General features: G+C 42.6%; 1 protein-coding gene across 1 annotated transcript in view; it reads left to right on the forward strand.

Moving 5' to 3' along the window:
• Positions 1-3,645: 3,645 nt before the first annotated feature.
• WDFY2 (WD repeat and FYVE domain containing 2) overlaps positions 3,646-24,549 on the forward strand; it is a gene marked incomplete at its 5' end in the record, with an annotated part of 32,912 nt that continues 12,008 nt past the window's right edge. The window contains 4 exons of the mRNA XM_009879253.1: positions 3,646-3,713; positions 8,961-9,034; positions 16,614-16,668; positions 24,403-24,540. Coding sequence (XP_009877555.1) covers positions 3,646-3,713; positions 8,961-9,034; positions 16,614-16,668; positions 24,403-24,540 — 335 coding nt within the window. The remainder of the gene's footprint in view (positions 3,714-8,960; positions 9,035-16,613; positions 16,669-24,402; positions 24,541-24,549) is intronic.

Raw genomic sequence — 24,549 nt, forward strand, 5'->3', positions numbered from 1 at the left:
TAATATGCCTGTGCTGTATGCAGCATCAATATTTGTCTTTTTGTCTTAATTTCATGTGAGGCACCAAGGAGAAAAGCCAATGAGTGAGTCACAGAGACTCAGCTCCACACGACACCAAGTTTTAGCAGCAGTGAGATGACCGCTCAGGGCAGGCTAAGGGATCAAGTAGAGAATCTTGCATCCAGCCTGGCAGCATTGCACCAACTGGTGGAACACACTGCAGCCTAAAGGCAAGAACTAGGATTTGTATGAGCGAAATGCCTTTCACGGAAAGGAGACACCAAGGCACGTACCAGTGATTAAGTATCTGCAGATGGTGAAGTGCAGAGCTGCTGTTTGACACAGGTGCCTCTGTGAGCAGTAGGTGCTCAGAAGAAACTTGGCTCCTGCACACGTGCACAGCCTAGTAGTGCTTTTGAGACCTGCTGGTACAACCACAGCCACCTGGACTTGAGACACATACTCTTGAGCATAACAGGGAGGGGTAATTTTTCTTTTAAAATACACATTTTTCAACTCCCCTTAATATCTGAAGACATCGCCTGTCTTTTGCACGGCAGAATTATTTCTGCATAGCCTGTCTCATTTAAAAATAAATTATCTGTGTTATGAAAAGACTACAAGAGTATCCATCGATTTGACAGGTTCTAAAAATCTTTCTAAGCCAATTCACTCACAGCAAAATGAAGGGATGACTCATTTCCACGGTGATGCCAACTGAATTGCTCTAGAGCAGCTGAAGAATGGATCCTGACCTGGGTGGGTGCTCTGTCTGAGTCCAGTAACTATGCAACCAGCAAGTATTCTTCATGCTATATATCCATAAAAAGACTTATTTTCATTCATGCTTGGTTTTTTTCTTTGCATTCTTCAGATGCTTCAGAAGCTCTGAGTTTCACGTCTAGTGGGTAGTATTGTGTTAAGTATACAAAAATGTGCAGAACTGCAGCTGAAAAAAAAGCTGCTTTCTTCCAAAAACATTTGGCTTCTCCCAAGTTCAGTTGCTGGTGCAGTTTGGTCTTTAGCATGAATTTACTATGAGAAAAAGTTACACAGAAAAGTTTAATGAACAAAGGTCAGTTTTCCTTCTTTTAGTAAAATGTCTTATCTAATCCAGTGATTTTAAGAGAAGAAAATCCATGACTCATCGTTTTCTGACATAACGAAGAATTTTTGTGCTTTTATATCAAGTTATACGTGGACATTGGTATTCCATTATAAAGTTTAACATAGCTTTTAAATGCTGTTTTAAAGATGTGCATGATAATCATCCTTAATTTTAAAATAAGTTGTTTACAAGATCTTTTGTTTTCCTTTATTTAAAATTACTTCCTGGGGAGATAACTATTTCTGTAACAAGTTACATGAACCGATCTGCTGGTTATGTTCGCTTTCACACACCTCAGAATTAGATAACATCTTTACACAGTCTTTCTATTCTTAGAATGCTTTGTTTCTCATTTTGCATGAATTAATTGTTGAATGGAAACATATTTTACTACTTAAAGAAATGAGCATACTGTGTACCTGCAGAAGAGGCCTACAGTGGTGAAAGTAGTTTCACCTGCCCCTTCTTTTTGTTTAAGGCTAAGCAGAAAATATATTTGTTTCAATATCATCCATCTAACATTACTTAGTAAATGTACAATGGGTACAGTTTAAAAAACCATCAGCAAAACAAACCGCAAAACATCTAAATTCATTGCCATTCTTGCAAATAAAAAATATTTTTATTTTCTCCAGCTTTTTGAAAGATTTTTTTTTTACTGAGTCCTTTTTTAATAAGCCAAATGATCTGTAAGATGTTGTTCTGGGTTTATTATTTCGCAGAGCCTTGAACTGGAGAGAACAGACAACCTTGTTGAAGCCTGAGATTTTTGAAGCTGGTAGCACTGAATATGTATATTGGGATGGTCAAGAAAGACAAGTCTTTCGGACTTGATGCACCTCCTCAAGGGTTATTATTTCAGCTCCCTGTGATTAATCCCATTATTTTTTTGTGCACATTCATTCGTTCCCACAATAACTTTGCTTGTCGAGGATAAACACATTAGTCAAATCTTGTCTGCTTGGGTAACAGTGTCTGATCCATTTCCAGAATTACAGTGACTACCTTATTAGCAAAGGTGGATCCCCTTTGGGTGGATTGAAAGGTTTTGGACCTTGTCCCAAACCTAGTGTGCAGCCCCGTGACTGTGGATGTCTTCCCAGAGCTGTGTGCTGAGGTCCAGATGCAGAATGTCGCTCTGACAACAGCTACAGTTAGCTACAGAAAGAAGCAGCAGAACGATTTGGCCCTATTGCTATCAAAAATCGTAAGCTGATGATAATTTTGTCAAGTTTAAGTTGTAGATTTGCTGCAGGAAAATAAAGCTTATGTTTAACAATAGTTCACAGAATCACAGAATGTCAGGAGCTGGAAGGGACCTCAAAAGATCATCTAGTCCAGCCCCCCTGCCAGAGCAGGATCACCTACAGTAGGTCACACAGGAACACGTCCAGGCAGGTTTTGAATGTCTCCAGAGAAGGAGACTCCACAACCTCTCTGGGCAGCCTGTTCCAGTGCTCTGTCACCCTCACAGTGAAAAAGTGGTTCCTAATATTTTTGTGGAACCTCCTGTGTTCCAGCTTGTGCCCATTTCCCCTTGTCCTGTTGTTGGACATCACTGAAAAGAGCCTGGCTCTGTCCTCCTGACACTCCCCTTGACGTATTTATAAACATTAATGAGGTCACCCCTCAGCCTCCTCTTCTCCAAGCTAAAGAGACCCAGCTCCTTCAGCCTTTCCTCATAAGGGAGATGTTGTTTAGATCCCTCTTGTATCTACTATTGCATGCTAATTTTCGTAGAAAAGACTAAATAAAAGTGAATGTCACGTTAAAATTGTGCTTTGCTAACACTTTACTGTCTTGGATAACTCATTTTTTTTAGAGAACGTCAATACATTTGGTCTAAAGCATGGAATACAGTATTGTGTGAAGTTTACTCCTTAAAATTAGAGATGGTAAGGATTTGAGGAACAGTAGCGCAGGTTATTAGCTGTGATTGAGATGATGGTGGGCTAGGCAGGAATAAGCCAGGAGATTACTGGTTGCCTGCTACTTTAACTGGTGACACATCCTAGGCATGTTTTGATGAAAATGACTGATGAGCTAAAGTTAAGAGAGAGCTTCAATTAGAAAGAGGCTTCTGAGATTGGACCAAAACAAATGAATGACAGTGAGGACTGAAATAGTAAATATTTAATGACCCAGTCGATGCCTTTGTTGAGATTGTCTGCTCAGGAAACAAGGAACAAGTGTCTCAAGTGTTAAGGCCGTGGATTGAGTGACAGGGACCTGCCAGTATGACATGATTATGAGAAGGCAAAAGTAATTCTGCGATACATTGGGAAGGTCTTCTAGCAGAGAGGAAACCACTGATGTGATTGTCGGGAGGCCTGGTCCACAGTGCGGTTCTAGGTGCCTCTATGTGAGGACTGCAGCTCCAAACTAATGGGGTGGAGGAGAAGTACGGGGCTCATTTTACCTCTCAGCAAAATAATTTAGTTTTGAAGAAGGTCTTGTACCTCCACTGTCACCAGTTTGTTTTCATTCATGGTTATTTTTTCATTGTTCCTCACGTGTTGTGCTTTTTTCTTTCATAGAACAGTTCGTGTCTGGTTGAAGAGAGACAGCGGGCAGTACTGGCCCAGCATATACCATGCAATGCCATGTGAGTATAAGGAGTTATTTACTGTTTACTGTGTATTTACAAAGTGACTTTTCTGATTTTGATGAAGTTTCATGTTTGTGACCATTTCCAAGCTTATCACTGCATATTAATTATTATTCTTGAACAATCCTCTTGGCTTCTGTGAAGCTTTACCAAGTTGCCTGCCTATGCTTCTGAGAAGCATCAGGGATTACAGCAGCAAAAGGATACAGATATACTGGCAAGGAGTGAGCATTTAATGCAAACGTAGATTGAAAAACGTGGGAGCTCCAAATGTAGTCTTACACTCTGCCACTAATGGAGTCCATAAAGCTCTGTAAGTCTTCAGTATAAATCACTCTGCCCTTCCTACTGCATGTGCTCAGTCCATTAGAGTGCAATGGTAAATGGTTTTATTTGGTAAGAACTTAATATCCTGCGGCAGCTAATATGATAGTGAGGATACTAGACAGGGAAGGCAGCTCTTCCAGTGAAGCAACAGAGCAATTTTACCCCTGCAATTAAATGTCGAAAACCAAATCTCCCTGGCGGACCACTCCATTACGATCTGCTGTATGTCTCCTCTCCCAGAGAGAGCATTCATGCTTTCAAAGAAACTGCAGGTCAAAGCTCATTTTTCCAAGAGACAGTTGAAAAAATCGCAGCCCTAGTTGTTTGTCATAACTCCTAAGTTGAGTGCAGGAGTATATCTCTGCAGGTCACCAGCAGCAGGGGTATGGTGATGCTCCTCCATCAGCTTCAGATGTGCTGGGTTAGCCTGTCTTTGGAAAGCTTATGAGGCTGACCTTAAATCCACAGATTAAGGAGCATTTGTCAAGTCCGTCAAGGTATTCTTACTGTCTGGAGAAAGAATTATTTTAAGCTAAGATAGCTAGCTTTGGAAAAGACATCTGTCTCCATGATATGTAAAGTTATTTAGTAGGTGTAAGTTTCAGTACCAAAACAGCATCGAGACCCTAGAGAGTCCCTGGTGTTTGACTGCCTGCTCCAGGAAAGCATTTATTTGGTAGAGAGGAGGATCTTTCTTCTTCCTTTGGTGATTGACTATCTCATAAGAGTATGTCAAACCTCAGAGGTACTTTCTGCTCAAGATTTTGCACAAAAACGTATTGGAAACCAGCTAATGATGTGGCAGTCTGTGGAGCTCTGTCATGATCACAAGCAGTGGCCTGAGTTCCTTTGACCTGTTCTAGGAGGTTTGCTTTCCCCAGTCAAACTTATGAAATGGCTTTTTTAGCAGTTTGGCACTGATACATCTCTATTTGCATATGGTGTTCTTGCATACATCTTCATTTTAAAATCTTGTTAGGTTCTCCTCTGGTCGTAGCAAGGCTGCATCATTGCCAGTAATAACAGCTTCACTGGAAAAGATGGAGTAGATCCAGATCCACTCAAAGGGGACTATTTTAAAGCTCCTTCATAAATCTGAACACCTGACACTGCTCCTTCATTTGGAAGACTGTTATTTTGAGCCGTGAGATATTAAAATTGTGCTGTGTTATTCACCAAGTTCAAGAATGATCAGGTATAATTAATGACTGGGGCAATGCCTATTATATTGTTATCAGCAATGGCTTTAAGGTTGGAAATTGTAGGAAAGTCTTTGAGTCAGCCCCTGCACAAGTCTGCACTTGACTGGGAATGATAGTTTTGTCTGTTTCTGGTTTAGGTTCATACTATTTTTTTGTTGTTTAGAGAATGACTGCCCAGAGGGCTCCTGCATAAAAATCTAGTAGACCCCATGGTGCCTTTGTGGTGCTTAGCAAGCTGTGAGTGGCAGTCCCACCTACAGATAGCCCATTAGCATGATTCATGACTTTGGTTATGGTGGTCCATGACCTACACTATTTTATGGTTTGGTGTCGGGTAGTCTTAATAACCTAGTTTGCACCCTGAGTACTCTGGGAGATGAGGAGGATGAGCTGCTGGGCCAAGTCAGCCATGTTCTTTGGTCAACCTCTGCACCTAAATGGGGCTATCAGTGTATTCTGATGTGAAACTCACTGAATACCTGGGAAAAAAGATCAAGATTGTAGGTCTCTTCATAGTAGAGACACTTGCTGCCTTTTAGAGGTGGAATTTCCCCAATTACACAATTTTATGCCCTGCCTGTGGATGTTTCTGTGGTTGGAAAATTCTGGATGACATGGTGGCCACATTTTTGATCATCTCCTCTAGTAAAACTGTGGATACAAAAGGAAGCTGGAAACCTGGTTAAGACATCTCTTTCAGGCCAGCATTGTCTCAACAACAGTAATAACAAGAGACCTCTGATGAGCATGTTAACCCTCGTCATGGTTAGATGTGTACCCTTGGTTACACATGTGTAACACAGTTTATAGAAGTTTAACCATGGTTATATGTGTGACTTTTAGGCAGTGCCTGTACAGGAAAAAAACCCACAAAACGCCACATCTTAGACACAGATTTATGAAAGGGAAAGGATTTGTAGTCAATAGAAGTAAGCTTTGCCAGAAAGAAACAAATGAAAACAAAACCTAAAACCCAAAACCACTCAAAAAGATCCAAACCCAACCCAAGAAAAACTTCTCACAGAAATGGAATCGAGTAAAGGATTTATTGTGGTGAGGAACAGTGGCCTATCCAGTCTTTGAGGCAGATAGGACAGTATCTGTCTTACGATGATTTTCATGGCTAACACTGCTTTGGGTAGGAGGGTACAAAAAAGGTAAAGCAAAACATCCTCCTGCCGTCTTAAACTATGCCACTTTTAGACGCATAGGGTTGTCCCTGGAACTCAGGTACAAAGTTTGTATTTTTGTTCTACTTCCCTCAGCCTCCGGCAGAGGTGAAACACTGCTGAAGGCACAAAGCATGTAATAGGGCTTTCCTCTGTAACTCGTTTTTCAAAGGCTAAAATCAGAGTGTATTTACCTTGTATTTAAGATGAAGACTACAGCCAGGCTTCTGTGTCAGGAGTACCCTGCCTGCCCTCTGTAGTAGTTCAGATCAATCTTTTTTCAGTCCAAAATCCAAATCATAACTAGGCACTGAAGTTGAGGGCCTTCAGAATGCCATTATTTTTCCTTGCTATTATTTGAAAAGGTTCTCAAACATCTTGGAAATTTAGAGTTTGGAAGACTCTTTTTTCTTTTTTTCTTCGTTTATTTCTTATTTACGTTTTTTTTTTCTTCCCTTCTTAATGAGCCTAAGTGCTGAAGTATCTTCTGAACGTCATCTTATTTTCATTAAAGTGCAAACTGCTGTAGTCTTTAGGGGGCATAACTTCAACTTACATTAGTGTAACTACTGTGGACCTAATTTTAGTGCTGATAGTGATTTTTAGAAGAGCACATGTTACTGAAGAATTCCATTAGGAAAATTATTATAGTGTACTAAATATCTTTACACTGCTGTGACTGTGTACACACAGGTCTAAAATTTAGAAGTGACTTTTTGTTATCAGCCAGTGTCAAGCAGTTGCTTTCACCTTTTGTGTCTGAAGTGTTTCAGGCTATTTGGGGAAAGCATACTTCAAATAGTTAATTTACTTGAGACTTTTCCTCTGCAAGCTCCTTTATTGCCTTCGGAGTTACTGGGAGCTCTTTCAATGTATGCACAGTGTCTAGTGTTTGAAAGCTAATATGTAGAATATGCCTGTTCTTGCATTAAATGCTTTTAAAAGAATTTGATGTTTATTCCGCCTTTTTTTTTGGTCTGTCTGTTTTTCATACAACTGTTTTATTCTGCTACAATCCCACAAGCCTCAATATAACAGTAATGCACCATCATCTGAAGGGACGATTCGAGTTTGCCTTTTCTGAGGGAGAAATAAGGGAAAGAACAATTTTGTCACTGATTACTAGCCCTAATTTAGATGTTTGTTTTCTGGCAATTTTCTTGAACTGAAGCCTCATCTTTGATTTAATTCTGTCAGCCTTTCCAGGAATTAAATAAATCCAGGTGCCTGCTTAGATGTGGAACTGGTTGGCTTTTTGCTTGCTGTTGGTTTTCCTTTGGGAAATGCTTCAAGGAGGGGTTCAATACTGAAGGTAGAACAAGTTTTGTTAAACAGTCAACAGATTCTCTTCATATAGCTTTGTTGTCAACAAAACTGTGGAGGAAGATTTGCTGAGCTATGGGCTGTTTAATCCTAAGTGAGGCATTACATAAATGGAAAATATACCAGATATACAGTACTGCAAAGGAGAGGGCTCCAAGCTTGTTACCACCAAAAAAACTGTGAGCAATCACAAAGGAGAGTAGAAACCGAGAGAGGGAAAAAGCAGAACTAAAAGCACATCTTGACTGTACTCTATCACAAATATATCATTTAAAAACCACTCTTACCAGTACTGAAGGAGCAAAAATGCTTGCCCCTAACTGCAGTTGGCAACTGCTGCTGAAAAATAATTCCTGAAGGCTTCTGTTGGGACAGCAGGACTCCCAGTTGCCCGCTGCTGTGTTGAGCAGTAAATACAATCTCTTCCTTCTGAATGCAACTTCACAATTTCTCAGTCAAACCAAGCAGAGCTCTTGAATTCTTGCAAGAAAATTCTGATTTTAACCTTGATGCGATCCTCAAGGGATCTGACCTGTGTGCAAATTAAGAGTATATCCCAATGTGTCTTAGAGCAGTGTTGATATAATAAAACAATGACTAATTTTCCATACAACATTTTATTTTTATTTTATTTATTTTATAGTATTTTGTTTTATTTTATAGTATTTTATATATATAGTATAGTATTTTATTTTATAGTATGTGATATTGTCAGAGTATTGTCTGTGGTGAAACTGGAGTAGGGCACGGTTGGACTTACAATCCAAATTATTTGCTACAGGTTAACTTTCTTGGTGCAGGGTGTAGGATGCAAGCCTCTGTCATAATACAGTGTTTTATTGTCAGCAAAGTTCAGGCAAATGTAAAAAAATTAAATTATTCAGCTAAGTAATCTCTCGGATTTATACTGAAATGTCAAGGCCTGCTTATATCAGAACACCACCACTGCTCTTGTATGACATGCCTGTTTTCAGATAACTAGTGAGAAAAAAATGAAGGAGCTGGAGCAAGAGATAGTCATTGTTCCATGTCCTAATAGGATAGGGTTGAATGAATTGCAAGAACATTTTTTTTTTTTAAAAAAACCCAAAGCTTGTCTACTGGAAGGGGCAAAATGCTGAACAGCATCATAAAGCATGTTAGCTAGTTTTAGGCTTTCCAAAACTTCAAGAAAATGAGAATGGCAGTTTTGTTAACTTCATCAACATGTTCATTTTTTTCAGCTCCATGTTCATGCATGTCTTTTAACCCGGAAACCAGAAGGCTGTCCATAGGTCTAGACAATGGTACAATCTCAGTAAGTACATCCAAAGATTTCTAGTTGAAATGCTTCCTTTTTGAGAAGTATATGTGTGATGTTGTGGTGAGGATATTTTTACAAGTGTTTGGGAGAGAGACTTTTTACTGCTAGTGAAACTGAAGCTTTAGTGTAGAAAATGGCAGATGATTAAAAAGTTCATTCCAACTGCTACAAAGAGATTGACTGGGGTTTACAATATTTTTCAGGCATTTCAACAAACTGTCTTAATGTGCATATCTCTTAAAAAAATAGCAACACAGAAAAACAGTTTTTGTTTTTTATTAAATGTGAGCGCCTTGTTAGTCAAGTTAGTCAAGTTTTCTGAAAGCAGCAATTAAAAGGGGAAAGATAATCTTCTGGGAGCTGCTTTTCTGAACTTCTGGGTTCAGATTTTGTTTTCCTCTCACTTTCTTTAGGGCAGTTTCTCCTGACTGGCAGTGCTGTTGCTGAAAGATTTGCTTCGTTAACATCTGAAATACGTGTGTGTGGAAAGGAAGCAGGGTATTAAAACCAGAGTCTGTCTTTTAAATCTGGAACAGAGGGTAGCAGCTGACCTTAGTGGGTTTTTCTTGTGGGATGATGAGTAAAGAGCTATATCACTTTGGGGAAGGGTCATGGGTCAGAGAGTTATTTTTCACTTGTGCCTTATCAATAGACTTCTCTTCCAGTTTAGATTATTTAACCATCATTTCGGATTTTTCCTGCTGTTGTCTCTACCTTATGGACTTTATAACTGAGTGTTTGCAGGTTGACGTAAGGGCAGCTGTCTGCACTAAAGCCAAGATGGTATTTAGGAAAAGGTTGTGTGACCTTTTTAGCTGTGGCCTGTGAGCTGTATCAAAGATGTGAAAGTTTTGACCTATAAAGCTATTAAGGACTAGTAGCAGAGTTGGTTGGTTTTTTGTTTTTGTTGTGGGGTGGTTTTTTTGGTGCCTGTAGGAGATTTCTTCTTTTTTATCTAGGAATTGGGACAGCTGCCAGAGAATTCCCTGCACCTCTGAAATTCCCTCCTTCCCATTCTCTTGAAATAGCTGTAACTTGCCAGTCCTACCAGGCACTTTTGTTTTCACCAGGCCCTTGAGGAATGTAAAGGACTGTAAATAAGGTATTTAAATACTCTGGCATGACGGGAGAGATGTGTCCTTTATCTCGGGGGCATTTTGCCTTGAAGAGTCAGAGGGTGCTTGAGTCTGATGGAAGTCAAATATTTTCCATTCTGAAGCTAAAGAAGGCAAATGAAATATGCAGTTGGTAAATCAACATGTGACTTTGGATACTTAGAGACATGCATTGCCATGTCTAAGGCAGATTCTGTTTGTTGCTAAGATGGGCTTTTCTTTTTCCAGTCTTATGGATATAAGTACATAGGAGGGGGGAAAGGCTTATCTGTGTTGCTTGATTTAGTCCCCTGTAGCTGCAGGCAGTTGTGTGGTAGGGGATGCACTTCGCAAACTTCCACAGGTGATGAAATGTTTCCCTCTGGAGCAAACCCAAGATTTGTAAGAGAAGCCACAACTGTGATGTGCTACAACAAGTGGTAGAGGTGGGAAGATGAGTAAGGGTAGCCCCATATTCAAGTCCCAGTAGTATTAGGGTGGTAGATAAAATCCCCAGGTACTTGAAAGTGGGTTACAACCACTCTCTGGAGGAAAGGATAAATTTTCCTTTCTGGAAACAGCTATGATGATGATTTTAGCACAGGAGCATACAGGCAGGGCATGCTGACCACAGAATAAGAGAACTTAGTGCAACGAGGTGACCTTAGTGCCCTGACTTTTAATTGTGTGGCCCTCGAAGGAAGAGCACAGGCAATTTACCTGAGGAGCTTGAAATACTTGGGAATTAGCTGTTCCATGTTAGCGCTTCTGGTAACACCCGACACCCATGGTCACGCTGGGTGCAGAACCGAAAAAAAATGATGAAAAATCATTCTACATCATCAGTTTGACTGTGTAGAGGGAGAGGACTCCTGGCAAGAGCTGAAGCTGATATAATAGTCACGAGAGTGCCACATAATCCCAAAATAATTGTTTTACAGTGCAAGGAAGTATTGCTTTCACTGTCAGATGTGAATGGGGATGAGAAAGTGGAACTGCCTTTTTTCTTTTACATGATTTTTTTGGTGAACTGGATGAATTTTGGTTATAAGCCTGGCACCTCAGAAATGTGTGTAGTACAATTTAAGAAGGATGGGCAGCAATGCTATTGTCACAGAAAATGTTCCAGCAAAGCCACTGTGAGGTGAGCTTGTACAGCCTCCTTTCCTTGTGAAATAGTGACAATTTTCACTTCTATAGAGATGAAGAGATTGTTTTCAACCTTATGTAACTTCTCAACATGCAGACTGCAGAAACATTTTGTGCAGCACAGTAGACCAGTCTCTTGAGCAAAAGACTGTCTAACATCTTGCTTGAATAGCAGTGGCACCTAAAGTAAAAAAGAAAAAAAATGTTTCTATAAACATGTTTGGGTTTTGGTGTTGTTTTTTTACACTTTGCAAACCTTATTTGAAAAGAAGTGGCTTTTCTGTTATTTTATATCTTAGGGACTGCCTAAGGTCCCTTTTGGAAACCAAAAGACATGGTCATAAATTCCTTGCTCTGAAGTGGAGAAGAACATGCTCTCAAGACACCCCAAGAAGAAGAAATAGAGGAGATGTCTATTACTTGCAGGAGACAGGAGACCTCCACAGCCAAGATGAGACTCCTCATCTAGTTTCATGTATCTGAAAATTAGCTTCCTGGGTAAAGTTAATCATTAGGTTCTGTAGCCAGTAGAGGTGAATTGCCTTTGGAGACACCTATGCTACTTGCCTTAGAAACTCTTTAGAATAGCAGAAATCTCTCTCCCTTTTTCAGGGAAGAATTAAATGGGTGATTTAGTGTTTAGGTAACTGAAGGTGAATTAAATTGATCTCTTTTGCTGACCATGCTTGTGTCTAGATTAAGCTGTTACACACCTTGATCAGGGCCACAAGGATGACAGGGCACCAGAATAACCCCTTTAGAGTTCTTCCTTGGGAATGGTACTTATTAAGATAAATTAGTCTTCCACATGATCTGATCTTGCAGGTGTCTACAGGTTTGGCCATAAACAACACTTTGAATACCTGAGACTGAGTCTTCTGATGTGCACCCTTCCCCTCTGCCACTGTGGGAAGTTTTACTGTTTTTTCCCTCAAGAAAACTACATGATAGTTTCTGTTCTCTCCCAGGTTTTGCAATTTATAAAGTGAAAAACACCACTCTAATAATTTTTAGAGTGCTTTCTTTGTAACAGACATAAACGTAGGCTCTCACAGCAGATTAAAGAGTCTTTATTCTCTTTAATTTCTGAAGTGGGTCTGTTGTTCTCTGGAAGACTCGAAAGTGCTGCTGGTCACTTGTGTTAACAGGATGAAGTCAAGTATTTAAGGAGATTTGCAGTGTGCTCTCAGAGTGGTGCATCTATTAGAACAGAGCTAGTAAATTCCCTGGGATGGGAACCAGGTTGTGAATGGGTTACACTTAACTAATATACAAAGATCATTAAGTGTCAGAAATGTATTTGATTGCCTAACCAGAGGTCTCTAGTGCCATTTCGGGATATATCAGTTGGCATCCACCTGCAGCTCTGGACAGGCAAGGGTCTTCCTTGGACCCTGGGCAGAGTCAGCCAGCCCCATGGCCAAGGACTCTAAAATGGCACACACTTGACTTGTGGGTTTTGTTTGCCTTAGCAAGACTCATTTGAAACACACTGCTGATATTTCCAGGATGAGAATTCACAGAATCTTTAGGCTCAAGTGAAATTTGTGGTGGGTGTATATGGTTGAGTGTGAGGGAGGTGCGCTCCCTGGAGCTGTAGTTAATAGTCTTTGTACAATAGTGGGTGCTAGATTGATCAGACAGTATTTTCAGATGCTCGAGACTTCTCCTTTCTACTTTGTGAAGACTTTCACGGTATCAAGTCACGGCTGTAATAATAGCCTTACCTGTAACAGCCAAGACTGATCAGTAACATTTTTAGTATGGTAAAAAAAGTAGTAAAGTAGCTCCAAAAAAACCTCTGAAGAGCAAAGAGCTAAAATGTTTTTAATCCTTGCAAGGAGGGGCTTTGGTTTTGCCATCCTGAGCACTGATATATCCCAGAGCCTTGTTTGCAAAAGCGCTTGCACAGGACTCTGAAATCTTTCCCTGTTCTGTTAACAAGCGCTGGCTGAGCTATGCGGGTGACCTCAGCCTTTCTCCCTCATTAAGAAGAACTAAAAAGCTGCCTAATGAGAGCTGAGCGTCAGCAACTCTGAGAGGAGGAAAACATCTATGCATGACAGAATAAAAAGACACAAAACAGTTTCTGCTGGTGCAACGTGAAAGAGATGTAGTCGGTGTTTTTGTAGTGCAGATGACACAATGTATGTGCAATAGGGCATGAATTTCTTGAGCAAGGTGCCCTGTGCTAAAATACCTGTCTATTGACGCAGCTAAGACATTTGGCCTTGAGAGGAAGAGGGGAATGAATGCAATGGAAAAACACGTGATAGTGCAAAGAGGAGTGGGGAGTAAAAGACCCGGAGAAAGACTAGAAAATGCAAAGCAACAAGATACATTGCAGATTATCATATGCTTGCTTGAAAAGCAAGAAATCTTCAGGGGAGGAAAAATAAAAAAGGAAGAAAAAATTGTGTCCAGTGTTCAGGTTAATTTGAACTGTTTATTTTGTACTGTATTTGCTTATCTCTCTGTAGGAAGCAGTGTATTAATAGTATACGGCTGTGGTTTGTATTAAAGTGTGCAGAACTAATCAGTACTTGAGTAAACCTTACGAACTGCAACTGTGTTTGATTCGCTGCATTATAGTGGAAAGACTCAAAAGCCCTTTCAGTCTTCCACTGAAACTATGGGGCTGTTCAGATCACAGAACAGAATGGCCGCATCAAATTTATCGAGGGAAAAACGCAATGAAAATGCAAATCACATTTTTCATCCCACCTGAAGTCACCAGCATCTGTGTGTCACCACAGTCAAAGTTGGGGCAGACAGATGGGTGGGAAGGACAGACATATTCTCCCACCACATGTGGCAGCAACTGAGGCCATTCCTCCCTAGGTAACAACAGCAAAACGTTGAGTATTCATAGTAGAGGGTCTTGCTTTCAGTAGGCTTTGTAAGAAAGCATTTCATGTGGTGGTTTAGTATTCATCAGGCAGTGCTAATGAACACCGCTTCCTCTGTAAGTAGCGAGCGAGGTAGAGCAGATTTTTAACTTTCTGTGGTTTGTAGAGTTAAGGTGACCCTGCTGTAGAAATCCATCTGACTTAATTGATTTGTTACTGCTGTTTAAATAACACTCCCCACCGTAGTCCTCAGCTGCAGGGGAAAGCTAATGGGAGGTAGAGCAGATTAAGGAGACGAAGATGAAGTAGAGAAGTTCAAAAGAACATATTTATAAATAAGTTAGGAACAGAAACCTGGAAACAGCAAACTACATACATAGCTGCCTCAAATCACTCGTGGTTGTTTTCCTGGAAGCTAGGATCGGTAGATGTTCCACAGATGAGTATTGTAGCCTCTTCCCCTTGGTGCCAGGCAGTAGTTACAGTGTGTTAGGGCAGTCCTGGTGCTGGAAAGTTGTACAGATTGCATTTTCTGTGGGGTCACTGTAGGTAGAGTGACCTTCTTTTTTTAATTCCAGTTTGGAAACTGTGGGTAAATACTGGCTTTTCTGTGGTTAGGATGTCTTCTCATGCTCTTTTGCACTAAATGTTTGGTTAAATACAGTCTGTGGGCTCCTGAAGTCCACTCTGCTGTTGCACATTGCTTTGGCAGTGCTTGTCCATGAACATTTCACAAGCGTATGCTGTAAAATTTAGCTTATTTTGTATTTGTAATGTTTCTTTTATTTTTCATCCTATTTTAGATTAACTAGCTAGATTTTACTTCTGTTCCCTAGGCAGATGAGCTAAGGGAGTTTTGTGTAGTTTGCTATAAATTATTAATATGATGTGGTTTTACACTCCTTGTTTATTTGTTGTGTTTCTCTGAGTACGTGGTGTACTCATGCAGATACCCGACAGCATTTGAAAGCTAATTCACGCGGTTGTGCCACGGAGCTTACCCTTTCCCTGGGTGTTTCCTCCAGAGAGGTTTTGCAGGAGTTTTGTGGTGACCAGCGTTTCCCCAGCTCTGAGCAACTCTTCTTTTCTAAAGGAGCGGCAGGGACACGCAGGTGCTCACTCAGTTTAACCATGCAAGGTGTTTCCAAAAGCTGAGGCTGCCATGCAGACTCTTAGCTGCCTTTTTCATAATTTCGTTGTGCAAAAGCCATGTTGAACAGGCAGCCCCAAGGCAACAGGGCTGCAGACTCAGATCCCATTGCCCTGCTCTTCCCCGGCCAGCTGGGTCACACCGTGCATCTCCTCCCAGGCAGCCTCAGCCTGGGCTGAGCCAGCCCCTGTCCCACGCACAGCTGCTTGTTAGCCACAGCAAAGCAGTAGCAAAGCAAGAAAGTCTGCTTCTGAGATACCAGGATAAATATTGACCAGTAGTGGGATAAAATCAAGGTGGGGAGGTTCTATTTGTCTGGAGCGCCGAGAGGCTTTTTGAACAGAAATCAGAAACGTGTTCCTGTCATGGGGTATTGGTACCTAGATTGGACTGAGCAACCTCAGGGGGCTCTTTACATTATTATATTGAGTTTCCTGAGCGTTCAGGTCTGGATGTAGTGTATGTGCATACATGGACTGCCGTGTATACACACATGCATGCCTGTGCACAAGTAGCTATCTGCATATGCAGGTTTCTGCCGAGGCAGTCGTGAGCAAATCACAGAATGTCAGGGGTTGGAGGGACCTCGAAAGATCATCTAGTCCACCCCCCCTGCCAGAGCAGGATCACCTACAGTAGGTCACACAGGAATGCGTCCAGGTGGGCTTTGAATGTCTCCAGAGAAGGAGACTCCACAACCTAACGGTGTTTTGCTGCGTACCAGATCTCAGGTATCTCATTTTATGATACCTCCGCTCATAGCCAGCCATTTCTATCAGCTTTTTTGACTTCTTTTTTTTAAATGGTTCCTCTTTTATCTCCACCATTCTGTTCAGAAGCAGTTGATCAGACTATTCAACCAAGCAACAAGTGACAGGACAAGAGGAAATGGCCTCAAGTTGCACCAAGGGAGGTTTGGGTTGGATATTAGGAAGAATTTCTTTACTGAAAGGGTTATCAGGCATTGGAACCTGTTGCCCAGGGCAGTGGTTGAGACCCCTTCCCTGGAGGAATATAAGAGTGAGATAGACATGGTGCTTAGGGATATGGTTTAGTGATGACTTGTCAGTGTTAGGTTGATGGTTGGACTCTTAAAGGTTTTTGCAGTCTAGGCCAATTCTGTGTGATTCAGTGTGATGTTTCTTAGGCAGCTTAAAAAAGTTAAATAATTCAGTTTTTTAGTGGAGGTACTCAAAATTAGCAAAAGTATAGATAGGGCTGTGGTTGCAAATAAGGGAGAGCTTACCTTGGTAGCTAATTGAAATGAAAACACTCAAACACTTTACATCTCTAAGCACTGTTTCTTTTGTTCTTCCTTTCTCCTCCCTCAGGAATTCATTTTATCAGAAGATTACAACAAGATGACACTAGTGAAAAGTTACCAGGGTAAGAACCATGATCTGTGTTAATTGGTTTCTATTGTCATTATTTTTTGTTAATGCCCCCTTAGGAGTGTGAATGGAGAGAAGTTTCCTTTAGAGTGATTGATTTTTTTTCGGTTTTTTAACTAATGTAAATGCTGGTTTTATCAACAGATCAATAATGTGCTGTGTTCTGAGAGACAAGACTTTTAAAGAACTGATTCATGTTCTGTATTTTCTTTTAAATATTCCTTTGGAATATCATTCTAGACAGCAAACTGTCCAAAATCCAGACAGTGTTTGGGGAAGGGGAGTATTAATTTTTAATCATTAGTAATACAGTGTATCTAATGAAGAAACTTGGGAAACTATCCTGTCTTTCAGGGCTGAGGTATTTAGGACTGTAGCTTTTGGGGTTAGTCTGGTTATATTTCAGTAACTGTCAGCTGCAGTAATCTCAAGATTATCAGTGAATACTTGTCACAGTAAAAGGTCAAGAAATGCTAATCCATACCTTTTCTAATTATATTCTGGTATTCACCAATGTCATGTTTAAAGAAACCTGGCTATTCATCCTTGTCAAACCTGTAAAGGACACTCCACTTGGGACAGGTATTCTTTTAAAAGTAACAAATACATCTGCCAATTTATTCTTATATCTCTCTTGCTGTCAAACTAAGCGGCAGTATGATATTATGTGGTACCATATCATATGATGTGCTAAGCATTATGTTTCTGTATAGAAGCCGCTGACATGTTGGCTCAAGATTTCTCACATACATTTTAAAATATGTATTTACTCATATATTTTGTGCTTTATATCTTGAAAGGTTGAGAGGATTATTTAAATCTCTAAATGGAGGCTCTGAGAATCACTCTGTAACATTTAAAGTATAAAGAGGGTCTTGATTTTTGCAGAGCCCAGCTAACATGCATTAGCTTTTGAGTGTTTTACTTCAGCATTTTTTCTTAGCTTGTAAAAACAGAAGACAAACATCCAATTATGATAAAATACATATGTGAATCTCAAATAAGATTGCTGCTATCTGACTGTATGGATCTTTAGTATCTGAATTTGAGACTGCTTCACAATCACCAGAGTTTGATGCCCCTAGGTTTCATATTTAAGGCTTGTTGCACTGAAGAGTCCTACTGTTCTGCAGCTGCCTTTGTTGTTAGCTCATCCGTTTGCATGCTTGGATTTGATCTTGTAGGCTGCTCACAGCCTAGGAGGGGTGAGCTGAAGTCCTTTCTTCTGCATATGCAGAACAATATATGCATGAGGACCACCTTTCTTGCCAAGCTCTTCAGGGAAAAGACTGAAAATTTTGGAACGGGGTAAGGTATGTCTTGGCAGCGTGGCAGAATAGCCAGTTGATTGTGGCAGCCCACCTAGGGGTGCACCCTCATAAATTTAAAAAAAAAAAAAAAAAAGAAGAAAATGAAGGCTGTTCTCATGGCCTTCTGCTGCAGCATGTGTGATGTGCTGCTGCTGCAGAGCGTTGGAGGAGACCTTTGAATAGGCACATGCTACGGAGGACCTCCATGGGTTGTCCTGTGGGAGAACCTCAAGAATTCAGATGACATCCCCCAAATGCTGGACAACAGAGGACTCTGGGGGTCAGTAGAGAGGCCACGCAACTGACCACAGTCCCAGCTGGGGTCACCACCTTCCTAGAACTGCCTGTCTCAGCATGGGAAGGTTTTCTGATCAGTTCTGATAATTTTGTGGCAGAACTCTCAGACGACATATTAGAAGATTTTATCTGAAAGTCGTGGACTTATTTTAGGGCAAAAGAAGCAATACTTGTGCCCAGAAGAGGCATCACTTCAGGTCTTAGCCCAAACCATAGTGATCACTGGTGGTGGGCAGTGTCTGCCTTCAGGCACGCTTAAGCCAATGTGTGCAGTGCTCACTGCCCCTGCCCCATTTACCTCCCTTGCTTCCAGAGTTTGATGTTTGATCTTTTCCTTGTTTAAGCTGATGAGAACTGTATCTCTCTAGTTTTAAAAAACAGTGGTAGTGTGTGTGACCTAGTTTGGGGAACTGAAAGAAAGCGTGGTGATCCCAGGCTGCTGGGATCCCCCAAATTCAAGTGTGTGGGGGTGTCTGCACAGTAATCCCCTCTGTGCAAGTGTTAAAGAAGCATTGCCACGTGGGCAAAAGGTGGATTTTGGAAAAATACGCCCTCGGATACTGTTGGAGATGCTTTTTTTTTTTTTTTTTTTTCTTTTCTTTTTTATTCTCCTCCCACTGATGGCTCAGGGAAGCCAGAGTGCTGTTAATGCTGCAAATGGAGATAGTGACCAGAGAGGAGGGAAAGCTGATCTCCATCCATTGCTACAGGAGGGACAGGACTCAGTGAAGGGCCATTCAGAAAAAAAAACCCAGAGCGCCGCCCAACTGCTGCCATAACCCATCCAGGCAGGACATGGGGATGGAGGAGACCTTCTGCATGAAGGCATGCTCTGCCCAGCTTACCAGCATTGCTGGCAACCCATGCTGAGCTACACAAATTCCTCTGGGACACTCCTCTGTCCAGACCAGAAATGACACTGCACCAAGTAGGTTACAGCAACTCCAAGGGCAATCTCAGCTTGCTTCAACTCCGCTAGAAAACATCACACTAAGTCCCCAGGTTGCAATTGCAGTGGGCGGGTTTTTGACAGTGCAAGGGAGGAAAACAAAGCAGATATTCCCTACTGTTTGCAGTGTGCTGAAAACCTCGGGCTGCCTGCTGCTCATCTGCACAGTGCCTCCTGCCACACTTGTCCACAGAGACATGCTCCCTGATTCTCCACTGTTCACACTGTGTGTTGGTGGGGAAGTGCAGCACTTCTCTGGGCTCAGCTGGACCCATACTGGAGGTCTGGGCTGCTGAGGAAGAGTCGTGCAAGCAAGATGCTCTGGGAGCTGTTTTCCGTCACAGATTCCTGCAGTTCCACCAGACCATGCAGCAGTGGGCACTTCCATGCTCCTCTTTCTACAATTGCCTCCATCCAGAACACTGGATCTGGGCTTACTGGGGCCAGCTGGCTGCAGGGATACAGCCAAGAGAAAAGAGCCCCGTGTGCTCCATGCTGTCTGGGACAAGGCACAGGGAAGGGACACATAGTCCTTTGGGTAGACATGTCATGATCCAGCAGAGATGAACCTTCCTCACCTGGTCCAGGAAGATTCCGTCATCCCATCCCTGTAGTACACATTCCTCACGTGGCCCTGCTGAAGTATAGGGGTTGGCATAAGCATCTTGGTAAAGCTCCGGGGCAGGTTAAAACATGATTAAAAAAGCATATGTAGTTTCGTTGGGTTTGGACACCTTCTAGGGGTTCATTTGTTGAAAGCCTTGCTTATTAAAAAAGTTGATTTTACTTAAAGTTTTTAAGTAAGGCCTTTATATTATTTAAAAATATTTTACGGGAGCAAATAAAATTATTTAGCCTACCAAAGGGCTTTAGCTTAGCCATGCTGACTGGTTGTGTGTGTGCCAGTTTTGTTTGTAGGTGTTCGGCAGTGCCCTTAAAAGTAGCACTTTGCCCACATCTGGTGGGCTGCTGATTATTACAAGTAGCTGAAGCTGCTGTAGTGATTAAAGAACATAAATTGTATCTTAAAAGGCTGCAAATATATCTGCCAAATGATTTGCTAGTGACACAGGCTACACTTTGGTCCTGGCAGGGGTCCGTGGCGAGGTCCGGTGACATACAGTGGCTGTACGGAGGTTTTGCTGCAACGTTGTGTCTGAGGTTGTGAAATCTTCTTTTTCTTGAAAGAGATAAAAACACAGAGACTGGGGATGTGACACAGTGTTAGTCAGGACTCCAGGGTGGGTCACGGGGTGTTGGCCTCCTACAGGTACCAACTCCTTCCCTTTTGTGAGGGGGGATAGTGCAAGCATTTGAATGGTGCCCTTTGGAGTGCTCTGGGAAATTAAACTTTTCGTTCTGTGTCGGCCTTGCATAACTGTTGTCACCCCCTCTTCTTCAGCTACAGTACCAGCTGCCGGCAGGGACAACCAACGCTCATAGCAACCTTCTCTTTCACATTCCTGTGAGACTTACGGGGATTGAAGAACCCCTTCCCTCCCTCAGCAGCCTCAGCTTCCAGCCCCTTACAGGTTGCTCCTGCTTCATGACTGTTGCTGTTTCCAGTCTTGTGCAGCCTGGTCCACCCTGCCCTTTGCAACTGCACCCTCTTGCCAGGGGCTGTGTTTCTAATCTGTGCCCCCTCTGGATAATATAACATCTCCTGCCTTTTAAATAATTTTTTTAATTAATATTATTATTTAACATGCACTTGTTCTGCCAAGCAGGTCTTGTAGACCTGCTTCTGCCCCGTGCTCTCTGTAGCCTGCCCATTTTGAGGGTGTTCCCCTGCCTCCCTGCACACAGCCTCTTCTCTTGTGCTTTTCCTGCACATGCTAAACTTTTCTTCCTCACTATTAACTTCCACCTCTCTTTCGGTGTTTGCTGCTGCTTTTTGTTGTTGTGACTCTCAATTTCACCCAGCACAGCCTCGTGCTGTGCACGGCCACGCACTGGCTGCGCTTCTCAGACCTTCGCCTTCACACACGGCACAGACTTCCCTTTCTCCTGAGCTCTGACTGCTGATGTCCTGGCATGCACCTCCTGGCTACACCTTCTTTTCTCTAGGCACAGCCCTTCCATCCTCTCTCCAACCTGCTCTTTGCACAGTGCTCCCTGCTGTTTTCTCACAGGAGTACAACTCCCCTTCTTCCTTCCACTCTCCAGCTGCAGATGGACCTGCTCCCTTCTGTCTGCTGGTTCTCTAACTTCTGTAATCTACCCCTTTACATGAGCTTTCTTCTCATGCTGGTTTACACAGATCTGCTCTTGCCTGGTGCTTGCTGTGACTTTGTCTGTACTGTGACCAGACTCACTGTCCATCCCCCCTTCTCCATTCTGCTGTTGTTGCAGTGAGCTGCTTTTGAATCATTTTGCTACACTTTTTTTCCTGCACAGAAATGGTGATCAAACATTCTGTGGATGAAGGACCAGCTCTTTGTTTGCTACTCCATGACTGTGAACCTGTGTTACTCCTAGGGTCCAGATCTCTTCCTTGCTCTTCTGTCAACTTCTGACCTTCTGACATTTTCCTTCTTTAAGGCTTATATGGGTCAAATTCCCTTCAAATGACAAATTACTTTCTACTTGCATTTTGTCCTCTCCTTCCTCCCTTACTTAGATGACCTCCACCATGGTCTCATACTTGGTTTGGATATTTCTGCCATGAGCTTGTGTGTGGTGACACCAGCTAATACGTGCAGCACTTGCAGGTGGACAACAGAGTGCTGAACTGAAAGCTCTTTTTTGGGAAGGGAGGATAAGTAAAGCTGTCATGTAAACCCCTTCTACTTCTTGGCATGTACACATTTCTTTAATGTCTGCTTCTTGGTTGCCAGAGAGGCCTGCCTCACCATCCATAGGCAGTCCTTCTAGCCAAGGGTACAAGCCCTGCCTTTTAGAAGAAGTTTTAGCAGGAAATAGGAAGAAATTTAGGAGAGTTGAGCGGTGCCAGCTATCCCCATGGCCAGTTCAAACCATGGGAAGCCAGCACTAGCAGCAGCAGATGCCATGCACTGATAAAACATCCCTGGACAGACCTTGAACTTGGGCAGCTTTGCACATCCAGTGGAAGTACATGGGTCTGTCTACGGCACTGCTGTGTGGAATCATAGAAACATCAAGGTTGGAAAGGACCTTAAGACCATCAAGTCCAACCTACAGCCCTACACCACCCTAACACTAAACCGTCTCCTGAAGTGCCACATGCAGACGTTTTTTAAACATGGCCAGGGATGGTGACTCCACCACCTCCCTCAGGAACCCATTCCAGTGCTTCACCACCCTTTTGGTGAAGAAGTTTTTCCTAATATCCAATCTAAACTTTTCCTTGGCGCAACTTGAACCCATTCCCTCCTATCCTATTGCTATTCACTAGGGAGAAGAGGCTAACACCCGTCTCACTGCAGCTGCCTTTCAGGTAGTTGTAGAGAGCAGTAAGATCTCCCCCCAGCCTCCTCTTCTCCATGCTGAACAGCCCCAGCTCCCTCAACCTCTCTTCATAAGACTTACCCTCTATTCCCCTAATCATCCTGATTGCCCTTCTCTGTAGCTTCTCGAGCACCTCGATGTCCTTCCTGTACTGTGGAGCCCAGAACTGCACACAGGACTCGAGGTGCGAGTTATGAGCCCATCAGGTTCTAGCAGCATGTATCCCATCATGGCCATCTCTGCAGTTCACCGCTCCACCAACTAGTGCAAGTGCTCCCAGAGGGACCAACAGATAGGTCAAGACAAGCTTTAGTCCCCTGCGGGCTTACTGAATTTCTTCCCAGAGAAGAAATCTGGAGAGTGGAAAGAAGAGAGGATGTGTTTAAAAGAGCTCAAGTGGCTCCTGGGTGGTCTCCAAGCCCCCATCCTGACTGAAAACCCAGAGCATAACAGCGTGTGGGAACGAGAGCCAGAATCTGAGCTCTCCTGTGGTCTCGCCATGGTTCGAGTCTGATGCTGTAAACTAGTCCAGATGCCAGTCACAGTTGTGGCAACTTGTGTCAATGCATCTTTTGACTTTTCTCCTTGGGGAATCGGGGTCTGAAAAGCCGTGTGATCAGGGTCAGATGCTGGTTTGTGCAAGCCTCCTATTCTTTGCTACAACTGGTTCCCCTCGTAGAGTTTGAATGCAGATCTCATCTGTGCGGTCTGTTTGTACAGTGCAGGCAGCAATCTGTCCGTATGGTTCAGAGGAGTTTCTCTGCATTTCGAATAGAGATTTGGAGCTGGTTTTTAAGCATCGAAAGATATTTAATCTTTCCAGTGTGTCAGCTTTTACACAGCCAAATAGAAGAAGCCTGCTTTGTGCGACACGTGTTGCTGGCTTTCAGAACAGTAATAAACCAGTAAGGCTGTGGATTGAGGAATATGGCATTCGCCGCTCTGTTACAGCTGAGAATAATTCTCCAAGTCTTTCCAGCCACTTGTTACATTAAAAAGTCAGCTCAATCAGCACTTCACAACCAAGCCCACTGGTCATTCACACACACAAAAAAGAAAGCTCTGTACAAGGCTGGGCTCCCTTGCATTAATGAAAAGCTTGCGATGGCTTTATTTAGGTAGCAGTAAAAATTTATTCTTCAGCTGTTTTATTCATCTTGCCCAGCTGTGATCTTTTTAGGTCTATTCATTTATTATTTTATTTATTATTTTATTCCAATTTCCTTTTTAGCTAGTTTGCATGCAATGCTAAAACTGCTTTGGTGCAGGACTGTGCCTGTGCTGTAACTTTCCGTTCTCCTGGGCTACCACAGTCCGCAGCCCAGATTCACCAGGCCTCACAGCAGGAGGAGCGGCAGCATAAGCGTCTGCACCGCTGTCATAAAACCAGCCGGGAAGAGGTTTAAGTAGAGCCCAGAGTCCTTCCCACAACGGCAGTTTTGTGGGTGATGATACAATGCTGGAAGGAAGACTTGTGCTACTGGAGAAGACAAATGGCTGGAAGGAATCGAGTCTTGCTTCTGCTCTTTCTCATACAAACACTGAACACGGAGAGCAGGGACCTTAGGAGCTTCCATGGAAGCTCATGTCAGCAGGATTATTAAACACCAGCCGCTTGCGTAGGGAAGGGTGAGCAGGTGAGTAGGGAGCGGAGGAGTTGGGTGTCAATAGTATTTGCAGCGGTCTTCCGCCCCCCATGTTCTCCTACACAATGCAATTACACATCTGTCTGCTTCGTTTTCAGCTCATCAAAGCAGAGTCATGATGATTCTGTTTGTCCTGGAGATGGAGTGGGTGTTAAGCACTGGACAAGACAAACACTTCACATGGCACTGTTCGGAGAGTGGCCAGCGGCTGGGGGGGGGGCGCCCCCCGGCCCGGGGCCCGCGCG

This window comes from Apaloderma vittatum, unplaced genomic scaffold (genome assembly GCF_000703405.1).
Source record: "Apaloderma vittatum isolate BGI_N311 unplaced genomic scaffold, ASM70340v1 scaffold5242, whole genome shotgun sequence".
Lineage (NCBI taxonomy): Eukaryota > Metazoa > Chordata > Aves > Trogoniformes > Trogonidae > Apaloderma > Apaloderma vittatum.